The following is a 26,343-nucleotide window of genomic DNA, read 5'->3' as shown; positions in this document are numbered from 1 at the left end:
AAAAAGAAGTCCTATTTTTCTTTTTTAAAAATATTTTTTATTGATTTTGGAGAGAGAGAAAAACATCAAGGAGAGAGAGAAATATTGATTGATTGCTTTCCATACACACCCCGACTGGGGATTGAACCCACAACCTAGGAATGTGTCCTGGCCAGGAATCAAACCTGCAACCTTTTGGGGTGTGGAACAACACTCAACCAATTGAACCACCTGGCCAAGAAGTCCTGTTTTTCAATTCTTGGCATAGGGGAGCAAGGAATCTTAGAGATGAAGTTTACTCAGGTCACAGTGAAGAAAACAGGTCTGGAAAGAATAAATAACATGTCTTAAGTCACACAGTAAGTATTACAGGAGTCCAAAAATGTATGGTCTGAGAGGCAGGGCTCAGTTGTCCCAGGCATGAACAGAAGTGCCATCATGACAGGTAGCCAGGTAGGGCATGTCAAACTCAAAGGCTAACACAGGCCAAATAAAGAAGGTTTAAGTTTATGTGGGCCGCAAAAAAACAAAAGCTTCAATTTTCATAGAAATGTAGGTTTATTTCAATAGAGACATGCTGAATACAAAAGGCTGAAATAAATAAGTCATCGTTAACATTAAATAATAGAACATTTTAATAAAAATTAATATTTTTTCTTGAACATTAACTTACCAGACACTGAATAACTAGATCAGAAACAGTAAAACAGGACACAATTTATTTCACAAATAAACCTATTTTTCTTGTTCTCCGAAAGCGAAATACTTCCTGTTGCACACACCAAATAAGTCAGTACGAGACTAATGATGTGGCCATCAGCTGCTAAAATATTCACTGCTAGTTTTAGTGGAAACAAATGGTGTTCCTGTGTGTAAGGTGCATAAGGGAAATGAATGCAACACGATTATAGTAATCAGTCATTAGCGAACATTGTAGTTTGTTATTAATAATTATGTATAAAGGATATTGTAAAAATTAAGTTATGGAATTTTTATTAAAACATTTCTTACATACCGTTATATTGGCTGGGCCGCACAAATATTCGTTGTGGGCCGCATGTAGCCTGCGAGCCACGAGTTTGACATGCTTGGCATACAGGTACATGTCTTCTATAGGAGAAGGCATGGGTCTTCTTGTTCTAGAGGGGAGCAGTTATGCTAGGCAGGGGGCAGGGAGAGGAAAGTTGACTGGAATAAGAATCACATCAGGGTGTCTACACATTTGATAGTGAGTATGAAGATGCATGAGCACTTTCTGGAAATAATGTGAGGGTCCACAGTGGCCTAGGCTGGCCCAGGGCTATGTGGCCAATTGCACACCACAGAAAAAGTTGGCAGGCTAAGAACACTGACAGCAAACCTAAGCCTGGCTATATCAAACTAGAGGGTATAACTGTATCACATTAGTAGTCTGCATGCCAGACTAACCACCAGGTTCTTGTTTTTCATCTCACAGAACAACCGGAGGAATCTGTACTTACTGCAACCGAGAGATCCGAGACTGTCCAAAGATTACCCTCGAACATCTTGGCATCTGCTGCCATGACTATTGCTTTAAGGTAAGGAAGGGGGTGTAGCTGCTGAGAGCATTGTCCAGAGTTAGGGAGTGTTAATGGTTCAGAAGGCTTGATCTCAGTATGATTGCATTCCATTGGCCTTGCAGAACTGGGAGCTGAATGAGCTTCCAAGTCCAAGGGAGTGAATAAGTGTTGGGGACCGAAGCCTGACTAAAGTGAGCTAATGAGAGAACAGGGCATGTGGAAATGGAAAAAGTGAGTCTGGAAGACTCTCTTGTGTGGTTGGCTTTGTAGGGAATCAGTGCAAGAAGACAGCGGATCTTTGCAATAAGAAGGGGACAGGGGAGATAATTTGAGGGCCAATTGTGTTCTGTGGACTCCAAGTAGGATTACATCTTTCACCATATTGTTACATGTGGTTTGACAATGAACATTTCATTTCCTGATTCCTGAACTTATGTGAAAAGTCCTAGAAGATGCTGTCAACTTTTAGTTATATACTTAATTCCAGAGCACTCCTGTTAAATAGCAAAATTCCAGGAGCCTGAGAAATAAGTAGCTCTCAATGCATTTGGCCTCACAGCGCTAGTGTTAGGGGAAGGCTCAGCCAGAGTGGGTGGGAGTCCCCAGATAGGCTTTGTGAGGGATGTGGGTCTGGAGTCTGGAGTGAAGGGGCACAGAGGTATTTTCCAGGTGGCTGAACATGAGCAAAGGCAGCTGCCTCCTGGCCCATAGCACAGAGGGAATAGGACAAGGAAAGGAGGCGGTCCACAGGCGAAGAAGGAGGTGTGGGGACATAGACATGGAGGGGCAGTGATTTTAAACTTGCCTAATTGGTGCTCACATAAGAGCTGGGGAAGTTGGAGTTGTGGCAAAATAGTGAGGCCTGATATTCTTGGGGGATTCTGGGAAGATAGGTCGGGTACCATGAGCACAGGGTGGAAAGGGATTTACTTTTCTAGGATCACAGAGCTGCTCAGAACCAAGGGTTAGCAATCCTGGTTCCGACATCAGAGCCAACATTATTCCACTACACTCTGCTGCCTCTCAGGAAAGGTCACCCCGTTGCTCAAGCTCATTTGTATAAACTAGTCTGTCAATAGCCTTAATTGTAGGTTTTTCTTACCTTTATCAGGTTGATATAACATTTTAAAATACCAGCTGGTATTGTTACATTTAGAAAAAAAGGGAGGACACCCTGGCTGAAGCATCATAACAACTCTTCAGTGTCCCTGTTCTTCACAGTGTGAAGCACGTGGCAAGCCAGATTGTTGATTTTTGCTGTGTTCCTGGAGGTGACCCCCAAAATGATCAGCACCATCAGTTGGCTAAGTTGAGGTTCAAGTGTTGGTCCACAGTAACTAAAATGACAGAAACATTGATAATACAATGAGGTCGTAATGTTGCCAATAGGTTCTGCGACTTTAAGCATATAACGTTATATTCTTAAACCAATTTTAATGTATAACCAAACCAAGCCCGGCTGTTGTGGCTCAGTGGCTGAGATTCATCCTGTGGGCCAGGAGGTCACAGTTCAATTCCCAGTTGGTCATGGCACCTGCCTGAATTGCGGGCTCGATCCCCAATGGGGGACGTTGGAGGCAGACAAGCAATGATTCTCATGATTGATGTTTTTGTCTCTCTCTCTCCCTCTCCCTTCCTCTCTGAAATCAATGAAAATATTGAAAAATTAAAAAAAAACCACAACTTCTACCACTAGAAACAAGAGTTAAGTTCCTACGGCATCTCATCAACATTATGACAAAACCATGTTATTTGAGGATCTGCTTAGTGGATTTAGAGCTCAAAGCCAGGCCTACTTCTGAAACCAGGGCTACTACCCACTATGTGATCATCCTGCTTGCTAGTTTTTGTGGGGTTTTGTTTTGCTGTTTCATTCCTAGTTTGGTTTTGTATCTGTTTTCTGCCATTTTTCAATTGTCTGCTTCAAAGTCTAGGGTGTGCCTTCTGCTCAGTGTCTGCCTGCCTACCTTGGTCAGGTACTTTCTCTCCACTGCACTCGTTTATGTTGCTTCACTTGAATGCTGACCTCTGGCTTTCTTTCTCTTTCAGTGTGGGATTTGCAATAAACCAATGGGTGAGCTCCTGGATCAGATCTTCATTCACCGTGACACCATCCACTGTGGGAAATGCTATGAGAAACTCTTCTAGGTAGGTGTTGGTAGCCCAGAGGCCAAGCAACCAGGATTATCAGAGGGAAGAAATGTGCCCTGATATCTCTCTGAGTCTCAACCCAGGGCACTGCTATCTCTCTTAACTTGTATGTTCAGGAGGCCCCAAGTCCTCTGTCCCTATGCGCTATGATACTTTGAAGTCTTAGGTGGAAAGACCCTCCCCAGGAACACTTACAATTTGCAGGGGTTATAGTCTCTTCCTCTCAAGAAGCACCTTCAATGCAGCACCTCAGCCCTTGGAGGCCAGCCAGGCATATGTTGTTAGCCTTGTTGCAGGAACAAGGAAATGAAGACCTAGGAAGGAAACAGGCCTGGGGAAACACCTCGCTGCTGTATGGCAAGATCAGGACCTCAACCTGGGACTTCAGATTCAGGTTCAGGACTCTCTGCTATAGGCCCTTCGGCCACCTTCACCATTGCTTGTGTAGCATAAGATCAGAACTCAATAGCCAAAGGGGTTCAGTAAAGCAAGATACAGCTGGGGATAGCAGCAGGTAAAGGCCAGGGTAAGTAGGCATCTGTGGGAGGGGATGATGCCATCTTGGGGCTGGCCTGATCAGGAAACGCTGCTTGGATGGTCTCTGGGCCACATTGTCAACACTGCCTGCAGATAGATTGGCACACTAAAAGCCAACAGAATCCATCCGTGTCTGAGCCACATGAGACCCAGTGTCATAGGACACTGCCTTTCCAGATCCTGGCAGCCCTTCATCTTTAGCACCTCCTCAGCTAGAAGCACAGACCAGAATATCTCCCTTGAAGGCACTGGAAATGGGTTGCACCCAAGTGTTCCACCAGCTACAAGCCCATTTTACCTTCTCTCCAGAAGGCACATTGACCTGCACTGTTACCCGTAATACCTGGAACCCAACCACAGGAGCCTCTGACTGGTCATTAGATGGGATGTGTATTTCTAATCTCATGGCTGCTTCTGTTTTCTTTTAGCTCCCGAAGCTGATGACTCCTGGACAAGTTTGGCCATCCTCAGTTGTCCCAAGTTGCTGGCTCTTCTTCCCTCACCATTTGATTTCTTCATGCTTTTGCCCTTCTCAAGTTGAATTTGCTTACATCTAGTAGCATATGTTAATGATGCTATGATAATTACTTGTGTGTGTAGCTTTTTATAGGTCAGAAAGTGCTTCACATCCATGATCTTATATCAGGCGCAAGCAAAGAGGATTGAACAAGAATTCCATCTTTGCTTCCCTAAGGCAGGTTGGCTTCCTGACGAGTTTAGGTGGCCTGGTATGATAGGCAGAGTCAGAAGCATTGGGTTCAGTGTGTACTGACTTGGGACAGAGAGCAAATCACATTTTGGTTCGTATCTCTGAGTGTACCTTTGGGACTTTAGAATACAAGGAGACCGCTGATGCTTCTGAGGGACCAAGTTTAAGACTGATGACGATCCCTGGTGGGTAAATTGCAGGCATTGAATGCTAGAGATTGGCATAGGCCAATATTTAGCTTGTCTATTTGCCATATATACGTGTTTAAACTTTCCATATACTTTTAAAAGTAGCTAGTTGCTTTTGATTGAAGTATATAGCAGTTTTTAATTACCTCTTTCTACCCACCTTTCACTATATAGTTGAGGTTATTTTTCCTGAAGTCATATATTAGAAAGTTTACATAATTTGGTTTAAATTCTATAGGATGTGATTCTTAGGAGGCTACAGACCAAAGGAACACCTATGTCTGAACCTTTTTAGCTGATTAATACCTTTGCCCTCAATTCCCAGTCCCTAAACTTGACACAGAAATTTTCTAAAGTAGGTTTTAGAGTGTATACACTCCAGCAGGATTAAGAAGGGAGAAAAGCAACTAACATTTCTTCAGGCCTTACTACATTCCAGACATCACAAAGTAATGGCATCAATCCCCATACTAATTTTGTGCAGAGGGCATTCTTGTCCCCAGTTTACAGATGAGGGTATTGAGGCTCAAAAAGTGGTCATTGAATTATGCAGAACCATTGCTGTTTCTCTCCAGTACAGTAACCACAACAACCAGCATTAATTTAGTGTTGAGTATGTGCCAAGCACTGCGCAGAGTTTACTTAATCCTGCCAGGTAACACAACACCCACCCACCCCCCACCGCAAACCTCCCCTGAGGCATGCTCTAACAAAGAGGGGAAGGTGAGAAATTGCACTGCTCCTCCGGGCATCCTGAGTCCCTCCCCCACCCCCATGAAGTACCAAACTGCCCTTCTCCCTCTCCTCTTTCTATGAAAACAGCTCTGAACTGAGATGCTCTCATCTGGGAAGAGATTTGCTCAGAGACCTTCCCAAAGAGGAATTTGTCAACCCAGGGAAAACTCCAGTGGGCTAGCCAGTCTGAGCACAGGGCCTTCAGTGACCTATTTCCTGGTCTAGACTCTGTCCACGCTAGTGGAAACCCTTTGGCTGGCTGGACAGATGCAGGCCAGTGATGCTCTGCTCAGGTTCAATTGTTCTTCTCTGTCTTTGGGACCAGCATCACTGTACAAGCTTCTTGAGAGGAGGAACAACTTCACAGTGTTTCTAATGAAAAATGAGGACCTATTCTCTTGATTTAATTAGAAAATGTCTCCCATCTCTCTCCAGTTTCTGAGCCCTATGCACTTTGGCTGGTGGACTTGTTCTTCCTGCCAAATGATTGAGTGGAACATTCCAGTTATTTGCACAGATGTGCATCAGATTTGCTCTGAGGGGAATAAATGGCACGGATCACCAACACTAAATGTAAGCTGGTCTTTCTGAAGTCTAGCCTACAGCATGGTACTTCGCACACGGTAGGCACTGACACATAGATGCTAAGTGAATGAGTGAAAGGGAAAGAAAGGTCACTCCTTCGTGTAGGAGATGCCATCTCTGAGTCTTGGTACAGGCCCAGCTGACGGAGTGCAGAATAAAGAGGCCCAAGATAGGCTGGCTCCCCCACCTTCAAGATACACTCTGCCATTAAGGGAGTTTTAGAACCAACATGCAAGATACTGACAGAAAGCTTGCAAGACCAATATTGATTTCAATCCAAAACAACCTCTTTCAATTCTAAAAAGGCATGGAATTCTGCAGACTCCAGGAAGAGGGGTGGTTGCAGTACACTTTTGCTTCTTTTTAATTGCCTAATGTTTTTAATCATACTTGCTTAACCCACATTAATGTACACACTTATAATAAATGTTAAGATATTACATTGTCAATATTCCTTTTTTAAAAATATATTTTATTGATTTTTTTTACAGATAGGAAGGGAGAGGGAGAGTTAGAAACATCGATGAGAGAGAAACACTGATCAGCTGCCTCCTGCACACCCCGCTACTGGGGATGTGCCTGCAACCAAGGCACATGCCCTTGACCAGAATCGAACCTGGGACCCTTGAGTCCACAGGCTGACGCTCTATCCACTGAGCCAAACTGGCCAGGGCAACAGTTTATATTTTTAAAAAATGTTTTAAACCCGGGGCTGTGGGGCAGGACAGCGCCATCCCGCCTGCCCGGCTGCCATCCAGGCCTGTTATCGGCAACCCGGGGCGGCAGGCGTCTGTGTGCGACCCGACCTGGGGTGGCCGGGTGGGGCAGCAGTGATCGGCAGGCCAGCCCGGGCTTCCCATGTGCGACCTGACCCGGGGCGGTGCCCCAACCCCAGATCAGCCCTGCTGTGTGTGCGACCCAGGGAGGCGGGGCAGGCACCGAGGGATAGGGCCTGCCATCTGCCACCCAGGGAGTGGGCCTAAGCCAGCAGGTGGTTATCTCCCGAGGGGTCCCAGACTGTGAGAGGGCACAAGTGGGGCTGAGGGACACTCCCCACCTCCCCTCCCCTGCCAGTGCACAAATTTTTATGCACCGGGCATCTAGTATACACACACACACACACACACACACACACACACACACACTCTAGAGATCTAGTGCACAAAATTCGAGCATGGGTAGGATCCCTAGGCCTGGCCAGCGATCAGGGCCGATCGGGGCCCTCCAGCTGCCACCTGGAGCCTTCCCCCTGCTGCTGGCTGGAGCCTTCCTTCATTCCACACTGCCCCCTGGTGGTCAGCACATGTCATAGCGAGTGGTCAAACTCCTGGTCAGTCAAACTCCCATTTGGTTGAACTCCTGAGGGAACAATTTGCATATTAGCCTTTTATTATATGATATATGCATATACATATACAAATCCTATATCAGTGATGGCGAACCTTTGACACGCGTGTCGGAGGTGACATGCGAACTCATGTTTTTGGTTGATTTTTCTTTGTTAAATGGCATTTAAATATATAAAATAAATATCAAAAATATAAATCTTTTTTTTTACTATGGTTGCAAATATCAAAAAATTTCTATATGTGACACAGCATCAGAGTTAAGTTAGGGTTTTTCAAAATGCTGACATGCTGAGCTCAAAAGGTTCACCATCACTGTCCTATATAATAAAGAGGTAATATGCAAATTGTCACACCCTCACAAGATGGCAGCTGCTCAGCCACCCAGGGCCGGCCCAAGGCACAGGCAAGCCTTGGATAGCAGCTGCCCAGCTGCTCAGGTCTGGCCTGAGGTGCAGGCAAGCCTCAGATGGCGGCTGCCCAGCTGCCCAGGGTCAGCCCAAGGCACAGGTAACCAGGGCCAGTGAGGCTTGTGCTGCCAGCAGTGGCGGCAGCAGAGGAGTGATGGGGACATCGCCTTCCCTGATAGCCGGTCGCCTACCACCCCTGAGGGCTCCCAGACTGTGAGAGGGGGAAGGCCGGGCTGAGGGACCCCCTCCTCCAGTACATGAATTTTCATGCACTGGGCCTCTAGTATATATATACTAGTGACCCGGTGAATGTTAAAAGGGAATTAATTAGAGGAAATATTTTAGTATTGCTATTTGCCCTTTCTCTATAATAGAAGTGTCAGAGATGAAAGAAAATTAGTAAAATGTATGTGAAAATCTTCCTCCTGTCAGAGTCTGGGGTGCACCATGGGAACCAGAGTCGAGTCCCCTCCCACCCACATGTGCCTCAAAATCGTGCAAGACCCAGACCCGGCTGGCCCCACCCCCATTGGGATGGATCCAGACCTGGCCAGCTTCACCCCCGTCAGGCCCCACTGTGTGTGGGGGGGGGGGGGCGTGACCTCAGGTCGCCTGACCTGGCGCCATGGAGGGGGGTGGCTCAGCTTGAGGTTCCCCTGGCCTAGGCTGGGGGGGGGTGCACCTTGAGGTCCCCTGACCTGGGGCAGCTGGTGTGGCCTGAGGTCCCCTGTCAAGCCCTGTGAGGCAGGGGGCACAGCCTCAGGTCCCCCGGCCCAGGGTAGGGTACATTGGCCTGAGGTCCCCCAGCTTGGGCCTGGGCAGGGGCGTGCCTTGAGGTTCCCCATCAAGCCCCACAGGCGGGGGGCATGTCCTGAGGTCCCCTGTCAAGCCCCGCCAGGTGTGGGGTGCAGCCTCAGGTCCCCTGGCCCACTGCCAGGGCGGGGGCATGGCTTGAGGTCCCCCGGCCTGGTGCTGGGGTTGGGGTGTGGCCTCAGGTCCCCCATCAAGCCCTGCCAGGCGGGGAGCGAGGCCTGAGGTCCCCTGTCTAACCCCACCAGGCTGGGGGGCACAGCCACGCAACCTCAGGTCCCTGTTGATTGCTCATTAAGGCTCGTTACGGGAACTCGGCCTCTGCTGTGGGCACAGCCATCTTGTGTTACGGAATCCCTGCCTCCACTGTGGGCGCAGCCACCTTGACCATTATGGCATGCTAGTCAATTTGCATATTCCCTTTTTATTAGATAATATAAAGAATCCTGTTGAATTATCATTCTGTTTATCAAGTGATCCAAGCTGCTGAGTTTTATATCTGAAAATACAATTTGCATGCCATCTATGTCTTGATCCAGCCCAGGGACCAAAAAGGGGTTTTAGCCCAGCCATCATGGCTCAGTGGTTTCACATCAACCTATGAACCAAGAGATCACTATTTCAATTCCTGGTTAAGGAACATGCCCAGGTTTCAGGCTCCATCCCACATGTAGGAGGAAGCCAACCAATGATTCTCTCTCATCACTGATGTTTCTATTTCTCTCTCCCTCTCCCTTTCTCTCTGAAATCACTAAAAAAAAATTTAAAGGATGATTAAGAAAGTCTAAAGATAGAAACATGATAGAGAAAGTCCTTTACTAATGAGCAGGGAACTTGGAACCCAGTGTTTAATAGCTACTGAACTAGTGCCCTGGTAGCTACTTTCTCATCCCAACCTCAGCCACCTTCTAGGCTACGTGAGTACAATTGGAAAAGGAAGAAGAGGTTTTCCTACTTCAAAAGACAAGGACTACAACTGTAGCTCCTAACTAGATATTTCCAGGACTTGGTGGCAGTATGCCCTCCCCGCCCCCCCCTAAAAACACACACACACACACACACCTAAAACCTAAAAAAATAATAGGGTAGTGTTTGTTACTATAAATTATCAGGTCATATCTGATTCTATGAGCATCTTTCAAATATGACATTCCATTTAGAGCCTTGGTTATGTTTCCAATTACATCCTGTTAAGAAGGAGGGCAGGTTCTTATTGAACCGAGGCAAATAATTGTATAACCATGAAAATAAAAAGATAAAAAAGAAGGAACTTTTGCCATTTGCAACAGCATGGATGGACCTGGAGAGCATTATGCTAAGTGAAATAAGCCTGTCAGAGAAAGATAAATATCACATGATCTCACTCACATGTGGGATATAATGAACAACATAAACTGATGTACAAAAACAGATCCAGAGACAAAGAAACACTGAACAGGCTGTCCAACCTCAGAGAGAAGACAGGGGAGAGGGAGTAGGAGAGCAACCAAAGGACTTGTATGCATGCATATTAGCATGACCAATGGACACAGGCACTGGGGCGGTAGGGGCTTGTCCTGGGGGGCAGGGGAAGATGTCAATTGGGGAAAAAGGAGACATATGTAATACTTTAAACAATAAAAAAAAGAAAGTAAAAAAAGAAAATAAAAATAAATTACAAATTCTGGAGGGATTGGTCAGAGAGAAAGTACTAGAGGCCCGATGCACAAAATTAGTGCGAGGGCCTTGGCCCTGGTCCCCACCTGCCACCCCCGCAGCCAGGGGCCTTTGCTGCCTCTACCTCGGCTCCCACCTGCAGCTTTGTCCAGAAGGAAGGACATCCAGGAGGACGTCCAGTCTAATTAGCATATTATGCTTTTATTATTATAGATAATCTATTAAATTGTTATTAGTTATAAATAGCTTAAGAGAAATAAGAAAGGAGTTCATTATATCCAGAAAATAGCACATTAAACATCAGCAATATTCCAAGCAAAACCCATAATCATCCTTCACGAGTTCATTCAGCCCCATGTGATTAATTCTGGTTATGCTCAGTCTTGGACTAGCAGTCTCATGAAACCATCAGCTTCTTCACTAGAGTTCTCGAAATTCTGAGTCCAGTGGAAGGATCTCAAAGCTGTGTAGCAATGTCATCAGAAGCCTGTGCCCCGATAGCACATTTTTCATGGGGGTCTGAGGCAGTGCCTTTTTCTTGAAGATGAAGCATTCTAGCCTGCAACTGATTACAAGCACTTTCAGAAAAGCCTCAGTGTGAAATAAAGAACTATCTGTGCATACAAAAGACTTACAAAAGCCATGCAATTGACAAAGAAATTTGGTTGTTTCTTTGGCATGCAGCATTTCCAAAGATAACTAGAATTATGGCTGATAACGCTATACTGTCGTTTAATATCAGGCAAAGCAGAACCAGGACATGTGTGGACAGCAAGGACATTGACCAATCTCTAGGAAAGGAATTTCATACGATTTCTGAAATATTTGTATTAATAATATTTTGCCCACACAAATTTAACTTAGGGAAGGTGAAGCAGCTCTTCTGATTGATTGGCAAAGCCTCCCAACTCGATATATGAAATAAGCCTTATTTTTTTTGAACACCTCTGTTTTTACAAGGTAAAAGGGCACTTGTGATTTTCCAAAGTCTGTCAAAAAAGATTGAGATCAAGAATATATCACTGAGGATTTGAGTTTAGGAAGGCAAAATATTAAAGTTGTTGGGAGGTTTGAATACTTGGTTAAACAAGATCACGTGTTAATGAGACACACTACATGGACTTTCCATTTAAAGTGACAAAATATTTTAAAATCAATATAGGAAGTAACGCAATTGTGAAGAACCTTAGTTCTCTCAGCCCAGCCGGCGTGCCTCAGTGGTTGAGCATCGACCTATTTTCCAGGAGGTCATAGTTCGATTCCCCGTCAGGGCACATGCCCGGGTTTTGGGCTCAATCCACAGTGTGCAGGAGGCAACGGATCAATGATTCTCTCTCATCATTGATGTTTCTATCTCTCTCCCTCTCCATTCCTCTCTGAAATCAATAAAAAAATATATTTTTAAAAGTGAGAAGACTTGGTTCTCAAGTAAAGTTTTGTCAGAATATGTTCACTTAAAAATATTATGCTCACGTGCTCTGGCCAGGTAGCTGTTGGTTAGAGCCTTGTCCTGATACACCATCCCAGGTCAGAGCACACAGAAGAATCAAAGTGGACAAATAATTCTCTCTCTCTCTCTCTCTCTCTCTCTCTCTCTCTCTCTATCTCTCTCTCTTTCTCTCTCCTCTTCCCTCTCCCTCAATATAATAAATTTTTAAAATATATTTTATTGATTTCAGAGAGGAAGGGAGAGGGAGAGAGAGATAGAAACATCAATGATGAGAGAGAATCATTGATCAGCTGCCTCCTGCATGCCTCCTACTGGGGATTGAGCCCCCAACCCAGGCATGTGCCCTTGACCAGAATCAAACCCGAGACCCTTCAGTCCGCAGGCCAACACTCTATCCACTGAGCCAAGCCAGATAGGGCAAATATAATACATTTTTTTAAATGTTAAATATTACACACACACACACACACACACACGCACACACGCGCACATATGCACACACACACTAAAACAACTAAATCCAGGAGATGTAATTTACAGCATGGTGACTATAGTTAACAATGCTGTACAGCAAACAACTGTAGTTAAAGGGGAATGAGGTGATGTCTGCAAGTATCTTGCTCAGCAACCTTTGATTTAAAAGTTCGTTTGCTTTTGTACTTCTTAATCTCTTCACAAGCCCCACAAGCCCCCCCCCACCTCCCACCTGGCAACCATCAGTTTATTCTCTGTATCAATGAGTCTGTTTCTGTTTTGTTCATTTATTTTGTTTTTTAAATTCCACAGGTAAGTTAAATCATATTGTAATTGTCTTTCTCTGAGTTATTTCACTTAGGTACAAATCGGTAGTTACACAATAGTCATGGGGATATGAAGTACCACATAGGGAATATAGTCAATAATATTGTAATAACTATATATGGTGCCAGGTGGGTACTAGACTTATATGGGTGAGGATCATTTCATAAATTATATAAATGTCTAACCATCATGCTAAACACCTGAAACTAATACACTAATATAATGTTGAATGTCAACTGTAATTGCAAAATAAAAATTAATAAAATTTTGTTTGTTTTAAATTTTTTTTATTAAAACATTATAGAAAAGCCTGTTCTTCTGCATCCCTAATAAGGGAAGAGAAATCTATTCTGTCACCAAAGGCCCCAATTTCTGGTCCTGAAAAGTAGTTACAGGTTTCAGAGCCTTGGTACCCAAAGCCCCGTCAGGAATGGGCACCACTGGAGTCGCGCGGCTCTGGAGGAGCTTGCAGATTCTTAGCTCTACCTCATCATTCTGAGTGGGACCTTCATTTTTATCAAGATCTGCTGGAGATTTGTACACACTTTCCATTGCGCCACCTGCATCCCACTCACGCCCATTTCGGACCGGAGCATTTGGGTCCTGCGGACTCCGGGGCAAACATTCCAGTCTGCCCACAGTGGAAGAAACCTTTCAAAAAGAGCGGGAAACAGTTCGGATACTAGGCGGGTAATACTCGCTCTCAAAGTCAAGAGAATAATGGGTGAATGGAATCCGTGATCGTTTTCTGTCCCTTTGTGAACTCTAAAAATGTTCATGCCCTCGTAAAAGGCAGGTAGCAGCTGTATTTTTGCCACGCTCCCTTAGAACGCGGCATAAGAACATATAAGCAGGGATCAGGACTTTTCTTTAGAAAGAGCTATCCGGGGCTTTACTTTTGCAACCGGCCCCCTGAGCCGACTGATTGCGTCAATCAACTAAGGGGAGCCAATGGGAGACTGCCACACTTCAGCTTCCGTTCCAATGGCTACAGTGCAGCAGGACCCCCCAAGTGATTCCTGGGCCTGGTGGTCAGCTTGTAGCTAACCCGAGGCTGGACACAGTCCAGCTCTGCAGTACACTGCCCGCAGCTTGATTTGAACTCTACCCCCAGGCACAGCAGTGACAGGAGCAGGGACAAGGAGCCCCCGGCCCCCCTTTTCAAGGTGCCCCGCCTTTTGAGGTGCCCAAGTCGCTAGGGCGCAGGCGCGAGCGAGCGTGCTGTGCGCACTCTATAACTTCTTCCCGCCTTCTGCCCCCTACCCAGTGTGCATTGCGGCTGCGGCGGCGGCGGCGGCAGCAGCAGCAGCAGGCACGCGTCGTCGTGGCTGTGGTGCTCAGGCACTCCGGCCTGTACGGATCTCCAGCAGGTAAGGAGTGGGGCCCTGGACACCGAGAGCAACCCAAACTGCAGGGCTTCTCCTTCTCCCACCCAATGACCCTTGCAGTCGAATTTGGCTATAAGTTTCCCCTGAAGAGGGATACCATGAGATTAGGCCTGGCACCTAATCATAGTGACTAGCCTGAGAACTGCAGAACCTAACCCTTTCCAGTGCCACTGCAGTTTTCACATCCAGGAAAAATGGCTCCAGGCCTTTCCCTGAAGGGAAAGTGGCTTTGGCCCTTCACCTGGCCTCGCCCAAAATCCACTGACCAGAATGGGGGGTGTTTGAGGTACGGGGTGTGTAAGGGGTGAGGAGCATATAGGAGGCTTGGGCATACAAATTGGGTTTACGGGGGCGGGCAGGGCTTGAGTGGGGGTGCAGTTTAGGTGGGGGCAGGGTTTGGGATGGTTGCAATATGAGTGGCAGGAGGAGGACTTGGGTGGGGGCAGGGATTGAACATTTGGGTGAGCTTAGCGTCAGGGCTTGCGCATGCGTGGGGTGGGGCTTAGTAGGGCATGGCTTGGGAAGGGGTGGTGCTGGGCGTCAGGGCTTGCGCATGCGTGGGGTGGGACTTGGTGGGTTGGGCTTGAGAAGAGGTGGGGCTTGGCGTCAGAGCGTGCACATGCGTGGTGTGAAGCTTAGTGGCAGGTCTTTTGCATGGGGTGGGGCTTGGTGGGGCGTGGCTTGGGGAGGGGTGGGGCTTGGCGTCAGAGCTTGCGCATGCGTAGGGTGGGGCTTGGTGGGGCGTGGCTTGGGGAGGGGTGGGGCTTGGCGTCAGAGCTTGCGCATGCGTAGGGTGGGGCTTGGTGGGGCAGGCTTGGGGAGGGGTGGGGCTTGGCGTCAGAGCTTGCACATGCGTGGTGTGAAGCTTAGTGGCAGGTCTTTTGCATGGGGTGGGGCTTGGTGGGGCGTGGCTTGGGGAGGGGTGGGGCTTGGCGTCAGAGCTTGCGCATGCGTAGGGTGGGGCTTGGTGGGGCGGGCTTGGGGAGGGGTGGGGCTTGGCGTCAGAGCTTGCGCATGCGTAGGGTGGGGCTTGGTGGGGCGGGCTTGGGGAGGGGTGGGGCTTGGCGTCAGAGCTTGCGCATGCATAGGGTGGGGCTTGGTGGGGCGTGGCTTGGGAAGGGGTGGGGCTTGGCGTCAGAGCTTGCGCATGCGTAGGGTGGGGCTTGGTGGGGCGTGGCTTGGGGAGGGGTGGGGCTTGGCGTCAGAGCTTGCGCATGCGTAGGGTGGGGCTTGGTGGGGCGTGGCTTGGGGAGGGGTGGGGCTTGGCGTCAGAGCTTGCACATGCGTGGGGTGGGGCTTGGGAAGGAGTGGGGCTTGGCGTCGGCTTGTGCATGCGTAGGGAGGGACTTGGGAAGGGGTGGTGTTGGCATTGGCTTTCCCATGCTTGGGGTAGGGCTTGGTGGGGCATGGCTTGGGAAGGGCTTGGCATCAGCTTGTGCATGGGTGCTGTGGAGCTTAGCGGCAGGTCTTTTGCATGGGGTGAGGCGTGGCTTGGGAAGGGGTGGGGCTTGGCGTCAGAGCTTGCGCATGCGTAGGGTGGGGCTTGGTGGGGCGGGCTTGGGGAGGGGTGGGGCTTGGCCTCAGAGCTTGCGCATGCATAGGGTGGGGCTCCCTTGGGGAGGTGTGGGGCTTGGCGTCAGGGCTTGCGCATGCGTGGTGTGAAGCTTAGCGGCAGGTCTTTTGCATGGGATGGGGCTTGGTGGGGCATGGCTTGGGAAGGGGTGGGGCTTGGCGTCAGGGCTTGCGCATGCCTGGGGTGGGGCTTGGCGTCAGAGCTTGCACATGTGTGGTGTGAAGCTTAGTGGCAGGTCTTTTGCATGGGGTGGGGCTTGGTGGGGCGTGGCTTGGGAAGGGGTGGGGCTTGGCGTCAGAGCTTGCGCATGCGTAGGGTGGGGCTTGGTGGGGCAGGCTTGGGGAGGGGTGGGGCTTGGCGTCAGAGCTTGCGCATGCTTGGGGTGGGGCTTGGTGGGGCGTGGAGCTTGGCTTCAGGAATTGCTCATGCATGCGATGGGGCTTGTTGGGGCATGGCTTGGGAAAAGGTGGGGCTTGGCCTTAGGGCCTGCACTTGCGTGGGGTGGGGTTTAGCATCAGGGCTATTGCATCGGGTGTGGCTTGGTGGGGTGTTAGGGCTTGCACATGCTAGTGTGGAGCTTAGCAGGTCTTTTGCATGGGGTGGAGCTTGGCGGGGTGTGGCTTGGGAAGGGGTGGGGCTTGGCATCAGGGCTTTTGTGTTGGGTGGGGTTTGGTGAGGTGTAGCTTGGGGAGCAGTGAAGCTTGGTGTCAGGGCTTGTGCATGCGTGGGGTGGGATTTTGTAGGGCGTGGCTTGGAAAGGGGTAGGGCTTAGTGTGGGCAGGGTTTCGGAGGGTGGAACATGAGTGACAGGAGCAGGGTGGAGCTTGGCATTAGGGCTTGGGCATGCATGGGGTGGGCAGGGTTTGGGAAGGTTAGAACATGAGTGGCAGGAGGAGGAGTTGGGTGGGGGCAGGGATTAAACTTCTGTTGCCATGGAGCTTAGCAACAGGGCTTTTGTGTGAGTGGGGTTTCATGGGTTGGGGCTTGGGAAGGAGTGGGATTTGGTGTGAGCAGGGTTGGGGGGTGGAACATGAGTGACAGGAGGAGGATGGGATGGGGCTTGGCATCAGGGCTTGTGCATGGGTGGGGTGGAGCTTGGTGGTGGTGGATTTAGGAAGGGGTGGAACATGAGTGGCAGGGGTAGGAGTTGTGTGGGGACAGGGAATTGAGCTTCTGTGGGGCTGGAACTGAGTATCGGGTTGGGTGGGTATGGGACTTGGTGGGGCAAGGTGTGAGAGGGGTGGAAAGTGAGTGCACGGGTAGGATTTGGGTGGGGACGATACTTGTACTGTGGGGATGGAGCTTGGTGTTAGGGCTTGGGCCTGGTGGAGGCAGGGATTGCTGGGTGGGTCTTGGGTTAGAGGCGTTGGGGGTGGGCCATGACAGTGGGTGGGTATGTGGGCGGAGTGGGGGCGGACTTGAGGGTGTGGCAATTACCTTAAAGTAGGATTACTTCTGCTGCAGCAGTGGACTCTAGGGAGCAGTTTCTTGTATCCCTGCAACAGGGTACTTATCAACAGCTCTGCAGACTCAGAATGGGTACAGCCTGGGCAGGGACACGTGGCTCAGAACCCTAGCAAAATACCTCTGCCTTCTCTTGGGACAGATCCAGTGGAGCAGTACCCTCTGCCCTAGGGCCGGGAACTGCCTGGCTGGACAGAACTGGAGAGCTGAACGTTGAGTGAGGGTGGAATCCCCGCATCTGCACTGCCAGAGGACCCTACTCTGACTGGTGAGCAACTGTGAGGTGGGCCTACATTGGGAAGAGCTTCTGTAACTCTGGCAAGGAGCAAGAGGGGGTGGGACTGCCTGTCATTGTGTATAGACTCTTCGCTGTAGGGTTACAACTAGAGGGACAGTTGTCTGTCTCCTGCAGTGTGGCACTGAAGACCTTTTCTGGGTCCCTTTTATGTTCCTGATTCCAGTGCCTATGCAATTTAACGTCATAAGCTCTTGATTTTTGAGCACTCAATCTTTGCTGCCCACCCCCCACCTCACTTCCCCCAACCCCCTTTGTTGCTAGGACACTTCACTGGTTGGAGGCCAGTGACATCACCTGTTGCTCTTAGAGGGTCTTAACCTTATCATATGACACCTGTCTGTGATAGAAACCCACCCGTGGTCCCCACTGTTCTTGGTATCCATGACAACACTGCACCTCTCCAGGGCTCTCCACACCCAGCAGTTCAATTGCATTGTATAGAACTCCAGCCATCTCTCTGATCTGTTGGGCATTTACTGAAAAGAGGAGAACTCTGCACCTCCCTCCTCCCACATTTGCCCTGGCAAAGTGGATGCCAGGTGCCCTGGGCCTGCACGGCCTTGTGCCACGGAGTGGGATATTCTCCTGGTCTCCTGCTTGGAGGGCTTTGTCAGGGTCCCCAGGCATTAGGCCCTGCCTCCTAATGCTATCTTTTCACTGCAGGCATCTTCAACTCCTGTGGCAGAGTCCTTAGACTTTGAGGAAGAACCCACAGCAGGAGGTCAGCAGGGAAGCGATGAGGTGGGGGGAGTTTGGACTGGGGAGACCCCTCTATACTCTACACACCACCAAATGATTTCGGGGGTCCTGGGAGGCAGGGACTGAATCCCTGTGAGTGGAGGTTGGGGCAGAAGAGGGGCTGCTGGTGAGGGTGGGAAGTGGGCAGTAATGATGCGTTCACCCCATTTGCATTACAGGCCGTGGAAACCTGGGACTCTTCTGCCTTGTACTTGCCATTGGCTCAGAATTGACCAAGTCTGGGTCAAACTCTGTAGCAGATTACTACCCCTAGTTTTAGATCAGTCCATAGAAAGTCAGAGCAATGGCCTTGACACTGTTAGAGGATTGGTGCAAGGGGATGGACCTGGACCCCAGGAAGGCCCTGCTGATTGTGGGGATCCCCGTGGAGTGTACTGATGATGAAATTAAAGAGACTATTAAGGCAAGCTTACAGCCCTTGTACTCATACAGGGTGCTGGGAAGAATGTTCAGAAGGGAAGACAATGCTAAGGCAGTTATCATCGAACTGGGAGACACTGTCAATTATGCTAAGACACCCAATCAGATACCAGGAAAAGGAGGTGCCTGGGAAGTGGTGGTGAAACCCCGTAACCCAGATGATGAATTCATCAATAAATTGAGTTACTTCCTGAGGGATGAGGGCCGGAAAATGACAGATGTGGCCAGTGTCTTGGGGTGTGCCCTTCCCACTGAGGACCAGGAGCCAGGCAATGCTCCCCAAGAGAAATCCACAGCTTCGCAGTCTGAGAAAGAAAGCATGTGGTACCGAAAAGTCAGACTGTTTTCAGGAGATGCCTTTACAGGTCCAGGCGAAGATAACTTTGAAGCCTGGCTGGAGCAGGTCACTGAGGTGATGCCGGTTTGGCAAGTGTCTGAGACAGAGAAGATACGGCGTTTGCTGGAGAGCCTCCGTGGCTCTGCCCTGTCCATCATGCGGGTGCTCCGGACCACCAGTGACTCTATGACTTCACAGCAATTCCTGGATGCCCTGAAGGAGATCTTTGGGAGCAAAGAGGACTCTAGAACCGCGCAGTTTAAGTTTCTCCATACCATTCAGAAGATTGGAGAGAAAATCTCTGTGTTTTTGGTGCGCCTGGAGCCGCTGCTGCACAAAGCCCTGCAGCACAGCCCCACAGCAGCGCGAAGCGCAGATTTGATTCGCCTGAAACATGTCTTGTCTCATACCTACCTGTGCAGCACCCTCCGAGGCAAGCTTGAGCTCCTGGATCAGAGAGGGTGTCCTCCCACTTTCCTAGAGTTAATGAAGCTTGTTCGAGATGAAGAGGAGTGCAAGGTCACCGCGGTGATGCTGAAGCAGAAGCAAAAGCCTGCAGAAAAGGGCTGCAGGCCTTCCAGCAGACAGGTGTCCGAGGAAGTCAGTGATTCTGCACCTCAGGTCCCCCAGAAGGCAGTGCAGTATTGTGATAGCAGCACTCAGACCATCCAGGAAGGGACTGGCAATGTGTCATTTAGGGGCAGGAAAGTGCCCCGCTACAATAGGGCAGAGGGGAGCCACAGCCTGATCACATGCATTAAGGTCGAACCGAAATCGCCAGAAAGGGAGAGGCCTCAGCTTGTAGGAGAGTCGGGAAACGAGGCGGGGGCTGGGGGCACGAGCCACCCCGAGTCTTAGGCAGTACAGGCTCAGAAAATCCAGGTACCCTTTCCCCTAGCAAGCAGCAGGGAAATTTTAACAAGGGGAAGGGGCATTCCATGCAAATAGAGTATTTGAGTGGGGCAGAGGGGCAGGGCAGTCAGGTACAGGCTAACCCCCCTCATCCTCCAGCAGCTGAAAGGAACCCCACCCACAAGACCAGATTCCCCTCAGGGGAATACAAGTATAGAGTCCTGAAGAGGTGCCAGCGACACAAGCAGGCGGCCAGCACACCCAGAACATGGGGTGCTCTAGTCATGAGCAGGGGCCCCACCATGGCAGAAGCTGAAGGAGTTGCAGCTGAGGACTCGGGCATGGGCCCTGTCGTCTGGCCACCCCGAAATGCCCACCCTGTGGACTCAGAGCTAAGAATGCCTACAGGCCCACCAAGCCCAGAAGAACCTTCCCCTGGGCCACCCCTGCCAGAAGAAGCCAGCACCTGTGAGGAACAGCTGCGCGGTGGAAATGGGGTGATCCCCCGGAAGGGAGGCCGCAGGGTCCAGCCCGTCTTCAGAATTATCTACACTGCTCTAGGGAAGCCCCATGAAGGCACCACCCTTGAGCCCCTGCGCCAGTGAGACCAGGACAGCCCGGCCCCAGCCTGCAGGCAGTTCCTCCCCCTGCAGCCTGGGAAGACTATAGGGGCAGGAGGGCAAAGGGAGGAGAGCCCCAGGGGAGAGCATGGGCTCAGCCTGCAGCGGGATGGGGACTTGGGCTAGTACCACAGCTGGCTTGGGTGCGGGGGCGGGGGGTGGGGAGGTGGTGGAAATTTGTTCTAAAGCAGGAGGAGAAGGGGGGAGAAGGAGGGGGAGGAGGAAAACTAAGAGGAGAATAACAAGGAGGTGAACAGGAGAGGAGGAGGAGAATAACTAGGAGGTGAGCAGGAGAGGAGGAGGAGGAGAATAACCTGGAGGTGAGCAGGAGAGGAGGAGGATAACAGATGAGCAGGAGAGGAGGAAGAGGATAACAGGAGGTGAGCAGGAGAGGAGGAGGAGGATAACAGGAGGTGAGCAGGAGAGGAGGAGGATAACAGGAGGTGAACAGGGGAGGAGGAGGATAACAGGAGGTGAGCAGGAGAGGAGGAAGAGGATAACAGGAGGTGAACAGGGGAGGAAGAGGATAACAGGAGGTGAGCAGGAGAGGAGGAGGAGGAGGATAACAGGAGGTGAACAGGAGAGGAGGAAGAGGATAGCAGGAGGTGAACAGGGGAGGAGGAGGATAACAGGAGGTGAGCAGGAGAGGAGGAGGATAACAGGAGGTGAACAGGGGAGGAGGAAGATAACAGGAGGTGAGCAGGAGAGGAGGAGGAGGAGGATAACAGGAGGTGAACAGGAGAGGAGGAGGAGGATAGCAGGAGGTGAACAGGGGAGGAGGAGGATAACAGGAGGTGAACAGGGGAGGAGGAGGATAACAGGAGGTGAGCAGGAGAGGAGGAAGAGGATAATAGGAGGTGAGCAGGAGAGGCGGAGGAGGAGGAGAACAGGAGGTGAACAGGAGAGGAGGAGGAGGTCAGGAGGAGGGGGAGTTATTGGGAGGGGCAGTCTTTTGTTCTGTTTGTTTATGCAGGGCCACTGGAGGTATGGAGCCAGCAGGCAGGAGAACAGGAACTGGCCTGGCGAACCACCACTCAGCCACCAATGCCAAGGCCAGCCCCAGCCCCAAATCCTGCCACCTTGGGCAGCCTGCCTGGGAGCACCCCTGAGCAGCATTCCCAGGCCTAAATGAGGGGCACTTGAAGACATCTGCCACCCGAACAGACCTAGGGCAGGGCCAGGCCCCAGCATGTCATCCAGAGGGGGAGGGAGCCCTGCAGTGAGTGGACATCACCAGCGTCCATAGTCCTGCAAAGACCAATCGTGGGGCCCTAAGGGAGGGAGGCTGGTGGGAGGGCCGTGGTGGTGGGGGGGAGCTGAGGCACCTTGTCAGGGACCCCAGGAGGAGGGGGTGTGAACTATGTACACTAGTGGCTATTAGAAATTCTTTACTGTTGTTCTTCCCTTTTTTCACTGGATTCAGTAAATGTTTTTCTTCAATAAATTTTCTTGTTACATCAGAGATTCGCCTCTGCTATGTGCAATTGAGAAAAGGGTCTGCTGGGTGCGGGGTTGGGGAGCAATGATGGCCTGGGACTCCAAGTCAGCATTGGGGTATGGTAGGAACAGGGTCCATGAGGGCTGTGAAGTCCTCTGGGCTGGATGGTGTAGGTAGCAGGAATTTGTGAGCACAGGAGAGTATCTGTTTGCATCCCCAGGAAGCTCTGGGATCCACCAGGAATAAGTGGGTTAGACTTTGAAGGGAAGGGAAAGGACAGAAGGCAGGCCAGAGGCCACAGGATCCCTGGCAGAGGTGTGGGGGCTCAGAGTACCCATATGGGTCAGAGAGGTCAGATGTACAGTCCCAGAGACCAGCTGGCCACAGAAGGGCCCTGGAGTGAGGTCGGACACCTGGGACGCCCCTGCCAGGTGCTGGATTCCAGGGTGGGGCTGGGTGCCTGCCTACCCTTCTGTGATCAGCCTACCCTTGCCAGCTAACAAGTGGCCAGCATTGGTATAGCCATGGAGGGATGTTTGTGGGCATGCAGGTGCGTGATAGCTGAAGAGAAAAGAATGTGTGTGAGGGTGTGTGTGTGTTGGGCAATTGGTGTGTTTGGAATCCTTCTAGGTGGACTATGTGTTGGTAGCCACTTTCCCACCCCTCCCATGGAGAGTTAACAGGAGGAGGGCTAGCTCCTGGGCCCCGGGGATCAGCTCTCTTCCTTCTGGGCTGGCACAGAAAAGAGAGTTCCCTGCCTGCCACCTGGCCCCTGGAGGCTACCCCTTCCAGCCTTTTGCCCGCTTCCCCCAAAGGGAGAGTATTTACAAAGATACTAGTGTGAGTTTTTTTCCCCTGTTGTCTTTTCTCCCTGTTACCCCTGGCTCCTTTACCTGGAGCTCAAAGTGCAAAGTTTGAAGCCCAGGTGATTGCTATCCAGTTCCCCAGACCTGGGGGACAGGTCCAGGTCCTCTGCTTCTCTGTACCCCACATTCCCCATAGCTGGGATTTGCCAGTGCCTGGGAGCCCCCTCTGCCCAATGAGCTTTTCCTTACCCAAAGCCCCAGTCATTTGGGGGCTGCCTCTCAAGGCCACAATCCCCCTCTAGACGCCTCCTGCTCCTGGAGCCCCAAGCAAGTCCTTCCTTGGAGCACTTTGGCAGCAAGCACCTCCAGCTGCCCTGCTCCTTCCTCAGTGGCCTGCTGACAATGTTGAACTCCCTTGAATCCTGTGACCCTGGAAAAGAGCCATGGTTAAGAAATCTAGCCTGACCAGCATGGCTCAGTGATGGAGCATCAACCTATGAACCAGAAGGTTACAGTTCAATTCCTGGTCAGGGCACATGCCTGCATCGTGGGCTCTATCCCCAGTGTGGAGCATGCAGGAAGCAGCCCATCAGTGATTCTCATCAATGTTTCTATCTCTCTCCTCCCTTCCTCTCTGAAATCAATAAAAATATTTTTTTAAAAAATAAATTCATTTTAAAAATCTATCCTTTTATTTCCTGAAAAATGACTTACTGTGAGGAACTGCTATGGCTGAATTACATCCTTACCAAAATTGGTATGTTGAAGTCCTAACCCCCCAGTGCCTCAGAATGTGCCTGATTTGGAGGCAGGGTCTTTAGAGATGGAATTAAAGTGAGGTTATCAGGGGACCCTAATTCAATACAACTGGTATCTTTATCAAAAGGGGACATTTGGGTGCAAAGATAAATAGACACACATAAAGGAAAGATGATGTGAAGAGACACACAGGGAGAGGAGGCCATCAGCAAGCCAATGAGAGCCCTGAAACAGCTCCCCCTAATGGCCCTCAGAAGGAAGCAACCATATCTTAATCTCCAACCTCTGGCCTCAAAAATTATGAGACAACACATTTCCAGTGTTGAGCCACCCAGTCTGTGGTACCTTGTTATGGCAGACTGTGAAAACTCACACAACCCCTTTTCCCCATATGACTCAGGGATGCCCCTGTTGTTTTATGTCTGACAAGACTAGACAAGGACCTTCCAAATTTCCCTTCTTTGTCTCATTTCCACTAATCAATAAGTAGGAACAGAGTAGAGTGCTTATTACCAAAATTTGGTTTAGCTCCTCTGCTTCCCAAAGACCCCTGAACTTTGGCCCAACGTCAGCCTGAGCCAGCAGTGACCTGGTAGTAAGGGGTTACTTTGATTCTTCTGGCAAAGGGACTTTGCTTTGACCCTTCTGTGAGGCCTCTGTTTTCCCCCCTCTGACTCCAGATATGGCATGGGTGGGGGAAGGGTTCCCTGGTGCTGCCTCCCAGGAGGTTGAGCAGGACTTTCTTTGGTTTTCAAACCCAGAAGTTGGGAGAGGGCCTAGGAAGGGGGAGGTGTTTTGAATCCAGAAACTGCATAGGAGGTTATATCAGCTCTCCCATCTGGGAGATTTGGAGAAGGTTCCCTTGGCTCTTTGGCCTCAGAAATTGCAGGAAAGGCTCTATGGCTCTATGAACTGGGAGAATGAGGGAGGTTCCCTCACCCTTTTTCCCAGAGATTGCTCTCAGGGTGGGAGTTGGGGTTAGGTAGTTCTCTCTGCTCTTTGATCTCAGAGATCCCATGGAAGGGTTGCATTGGCTCAAGGATGGAGGTCCTTAGGCTTCTGAACCTGGAAATTGAATGGGGTGTTCCCTTAGCCCTCAGACCCAGGGAGTGTGGGAATTTAAACAAGTAAGAGTATTTCCTGGCCCTGTGAAAGTTTTTTCTCTTTGGTTTAACTATCTGCTAATACCCCTTTTCTCTTTCCTGCTCACTACATGCTTCAGTATTACAGAACTAATTCAGTTCAATATCTCAGAAATGGGCAACATTTTAACTTTAATGGCCTCTTTGGAAAAATTGGGCTCTTCCCAAACTGGCTCATCTAAGATTTCTCCCTTCCTCTCATCCCTGGCCCTTCTTCCTCCTTTTTACCACCTTAGACCTTCCCTTCAACTCCCCTGAATCCTTTTCTCTGCCCCCCTTCCACACCCCTACTCCCCTCATCGTTCTATGCACTCCTCCAGACCTTTTCCTTCCAACTTCAGCTTCTCAACTGCCTATAGTCACTAGATATTTTTGCCCCTGCCCTCTTTGGGTGCTCTCCAGGGATTCAGGAACCCCAAAACAAAAGCCTGAGGGTGACCATTCTAATTAGAAACACTCTGGATATTTTATTTACTCAGCTTTGGAGGCTGTTGGATGTCTCTCTGTCCCTCACCCAAAATTTAGTTCATAAGATTACACAGGACTAAAATGTCCCCTTTACAAACATGGGTGGTATGCTTTAGCTCTCCTATTGAGCAACTAACCACAACTTATTCCATCTGCCACAGACATAATTCTAGTAAAAATGTAAAGGTGGGGCAAAAAGCCAACTTTTTTTAAAAAAATTAAACAGCAAGATTTGCGTTTCTGTGTTTAAACCTGACTCATGGCTAAAAATTTTAGAATTAAAGCCACAAGATCTCTTTTTAAATCTGTTTGTGTGTTGATGTGCATTTATGTAATAGCTTCCTATCTCCAGATGGTATTGCCAAACTAGCTTTTATCTTAAAGGAGCTCTGTCTTAAATGGCTTAGAGATAATTAGGTGCTTATATAAATTAAATATACTTAAAACTCCTAGAAATGTAGAAACCCAAGTGTTTTAATAATTCAAGTTTTATATAATTAAGGTAACGTTTTGGCAAAGAATAGTTTAATATTGTTGGTTTAATAAAACTAGCTTTGTCTTTCAGTTATCAGCATTAAGCATATACAAGCATTCCTTTTTATTTTACCTGGATATGTTCTTCCTAAATTTATACAGGTTTACTAGTCAAATAAATTAATATTACATTTACTAGATGTTTTAGATTACAAAAAAATAAATCTAAATTTATTCAAATTGACTCATTATTATTTCAACAATAATTGTGTGTTATAATATGTTTGGTTAAAAATAGTTTCCAATATTTTTTGGTAACTTATAAGCTTAGACTTATGGTAAACTAAGACAAGTAATAGATATTCTTTAAATGCCTAGATCGTTTCTCAGTAAGAAAAAATGTTGAAAAATTTATTACTAGGCATAAGTTTAAATTTATAGACCTTTTCCTTCTTATTTTTGTATGGCACAGAGATGCTAAGTATATTAGGATCTGTTAATAAAAATGCTCTTTCTTTGCACACTGAGAAAGTGTACTGTAAAGATGTATATACCTATAAATATTATCAAATGTATATTCAGAATATTTGCTAGTTTGCCACATAATGCTGTCACATGACAGATGGTTCACACTGATATACTCCCTA

At 49.1% G+C, this 26,343-nt stretch overlaps 2 protein-coding genes across 29 annotated transcripts in view; both read left to right on the top strand.

Annotated features, from left to right (window-relative positions):
* The window catches only part of ZNF185 (zinc finger protein 185 with LIM domain), a 67,153-nt gene extending 60,288 nt beyond the window's left edge, over positions 1-6,865 (top strand). For all 28 annotated transcript variants that reach the window (XM_059679952.1, XM_059679949.1, XM_059679950.1 and 25 more), the window contains 3 exons: positions 1,436-1,538; positions 3,570-3,668; positions 4,637-6,865. In XM_059679952.1, the coding sequence (XP_059535935.1) occupies positions 1,436-1,538; positions 3,570-3,668 (202 nt within the window). In that variant the 3' untranslated portion in view covers positions 4,637-6,865. The remainder of the gene's footprint in view (positions 1-1,435; positions 1,539-3,569; positions 3,669-4,636) is intronic.
* Positions 6,866-18,525: 11,660 nt separating this feature from the next.
* On the top strand, positions 18,526-20,004 carry PNMA5 (PNMA family member 5). Its single transcript, XM_059679172.1, has one exon. It carries the CDS (start codon positions 18,664-18,666, stop codon positions 19,993-19,995), a length of 1,332 nt encoding a protein of 443 aa, XP_059535155.1. The 5' UTR covers positions 18,526-18,663; the 3' UTR covers positions 19,996-20,004.
* The last annotated feature ends 6,339 nt before the right edge of the window (positions 20,005-26,343 follow it).

The sequence above is a fragment of the Myotis daubentonii genome, chromosome X (genome assembly GCF_963259705.1).
Source record: "Myotis daubentonii chromosome X, mMyoDau2.1, whole genome shotgun sequence".
Taxonomy (NCBI): domain Eukaryota; kingdom Metazoa; phylum Chordata; class Mammalia; order Chiroptera; family Vespertilionidae; genus Myotis; species Myotis daubentonii.
Note: the sequence above shows the minus strand (reverse complement) of the source record. Positions and strands in the feature narration are given on the sequence as shown.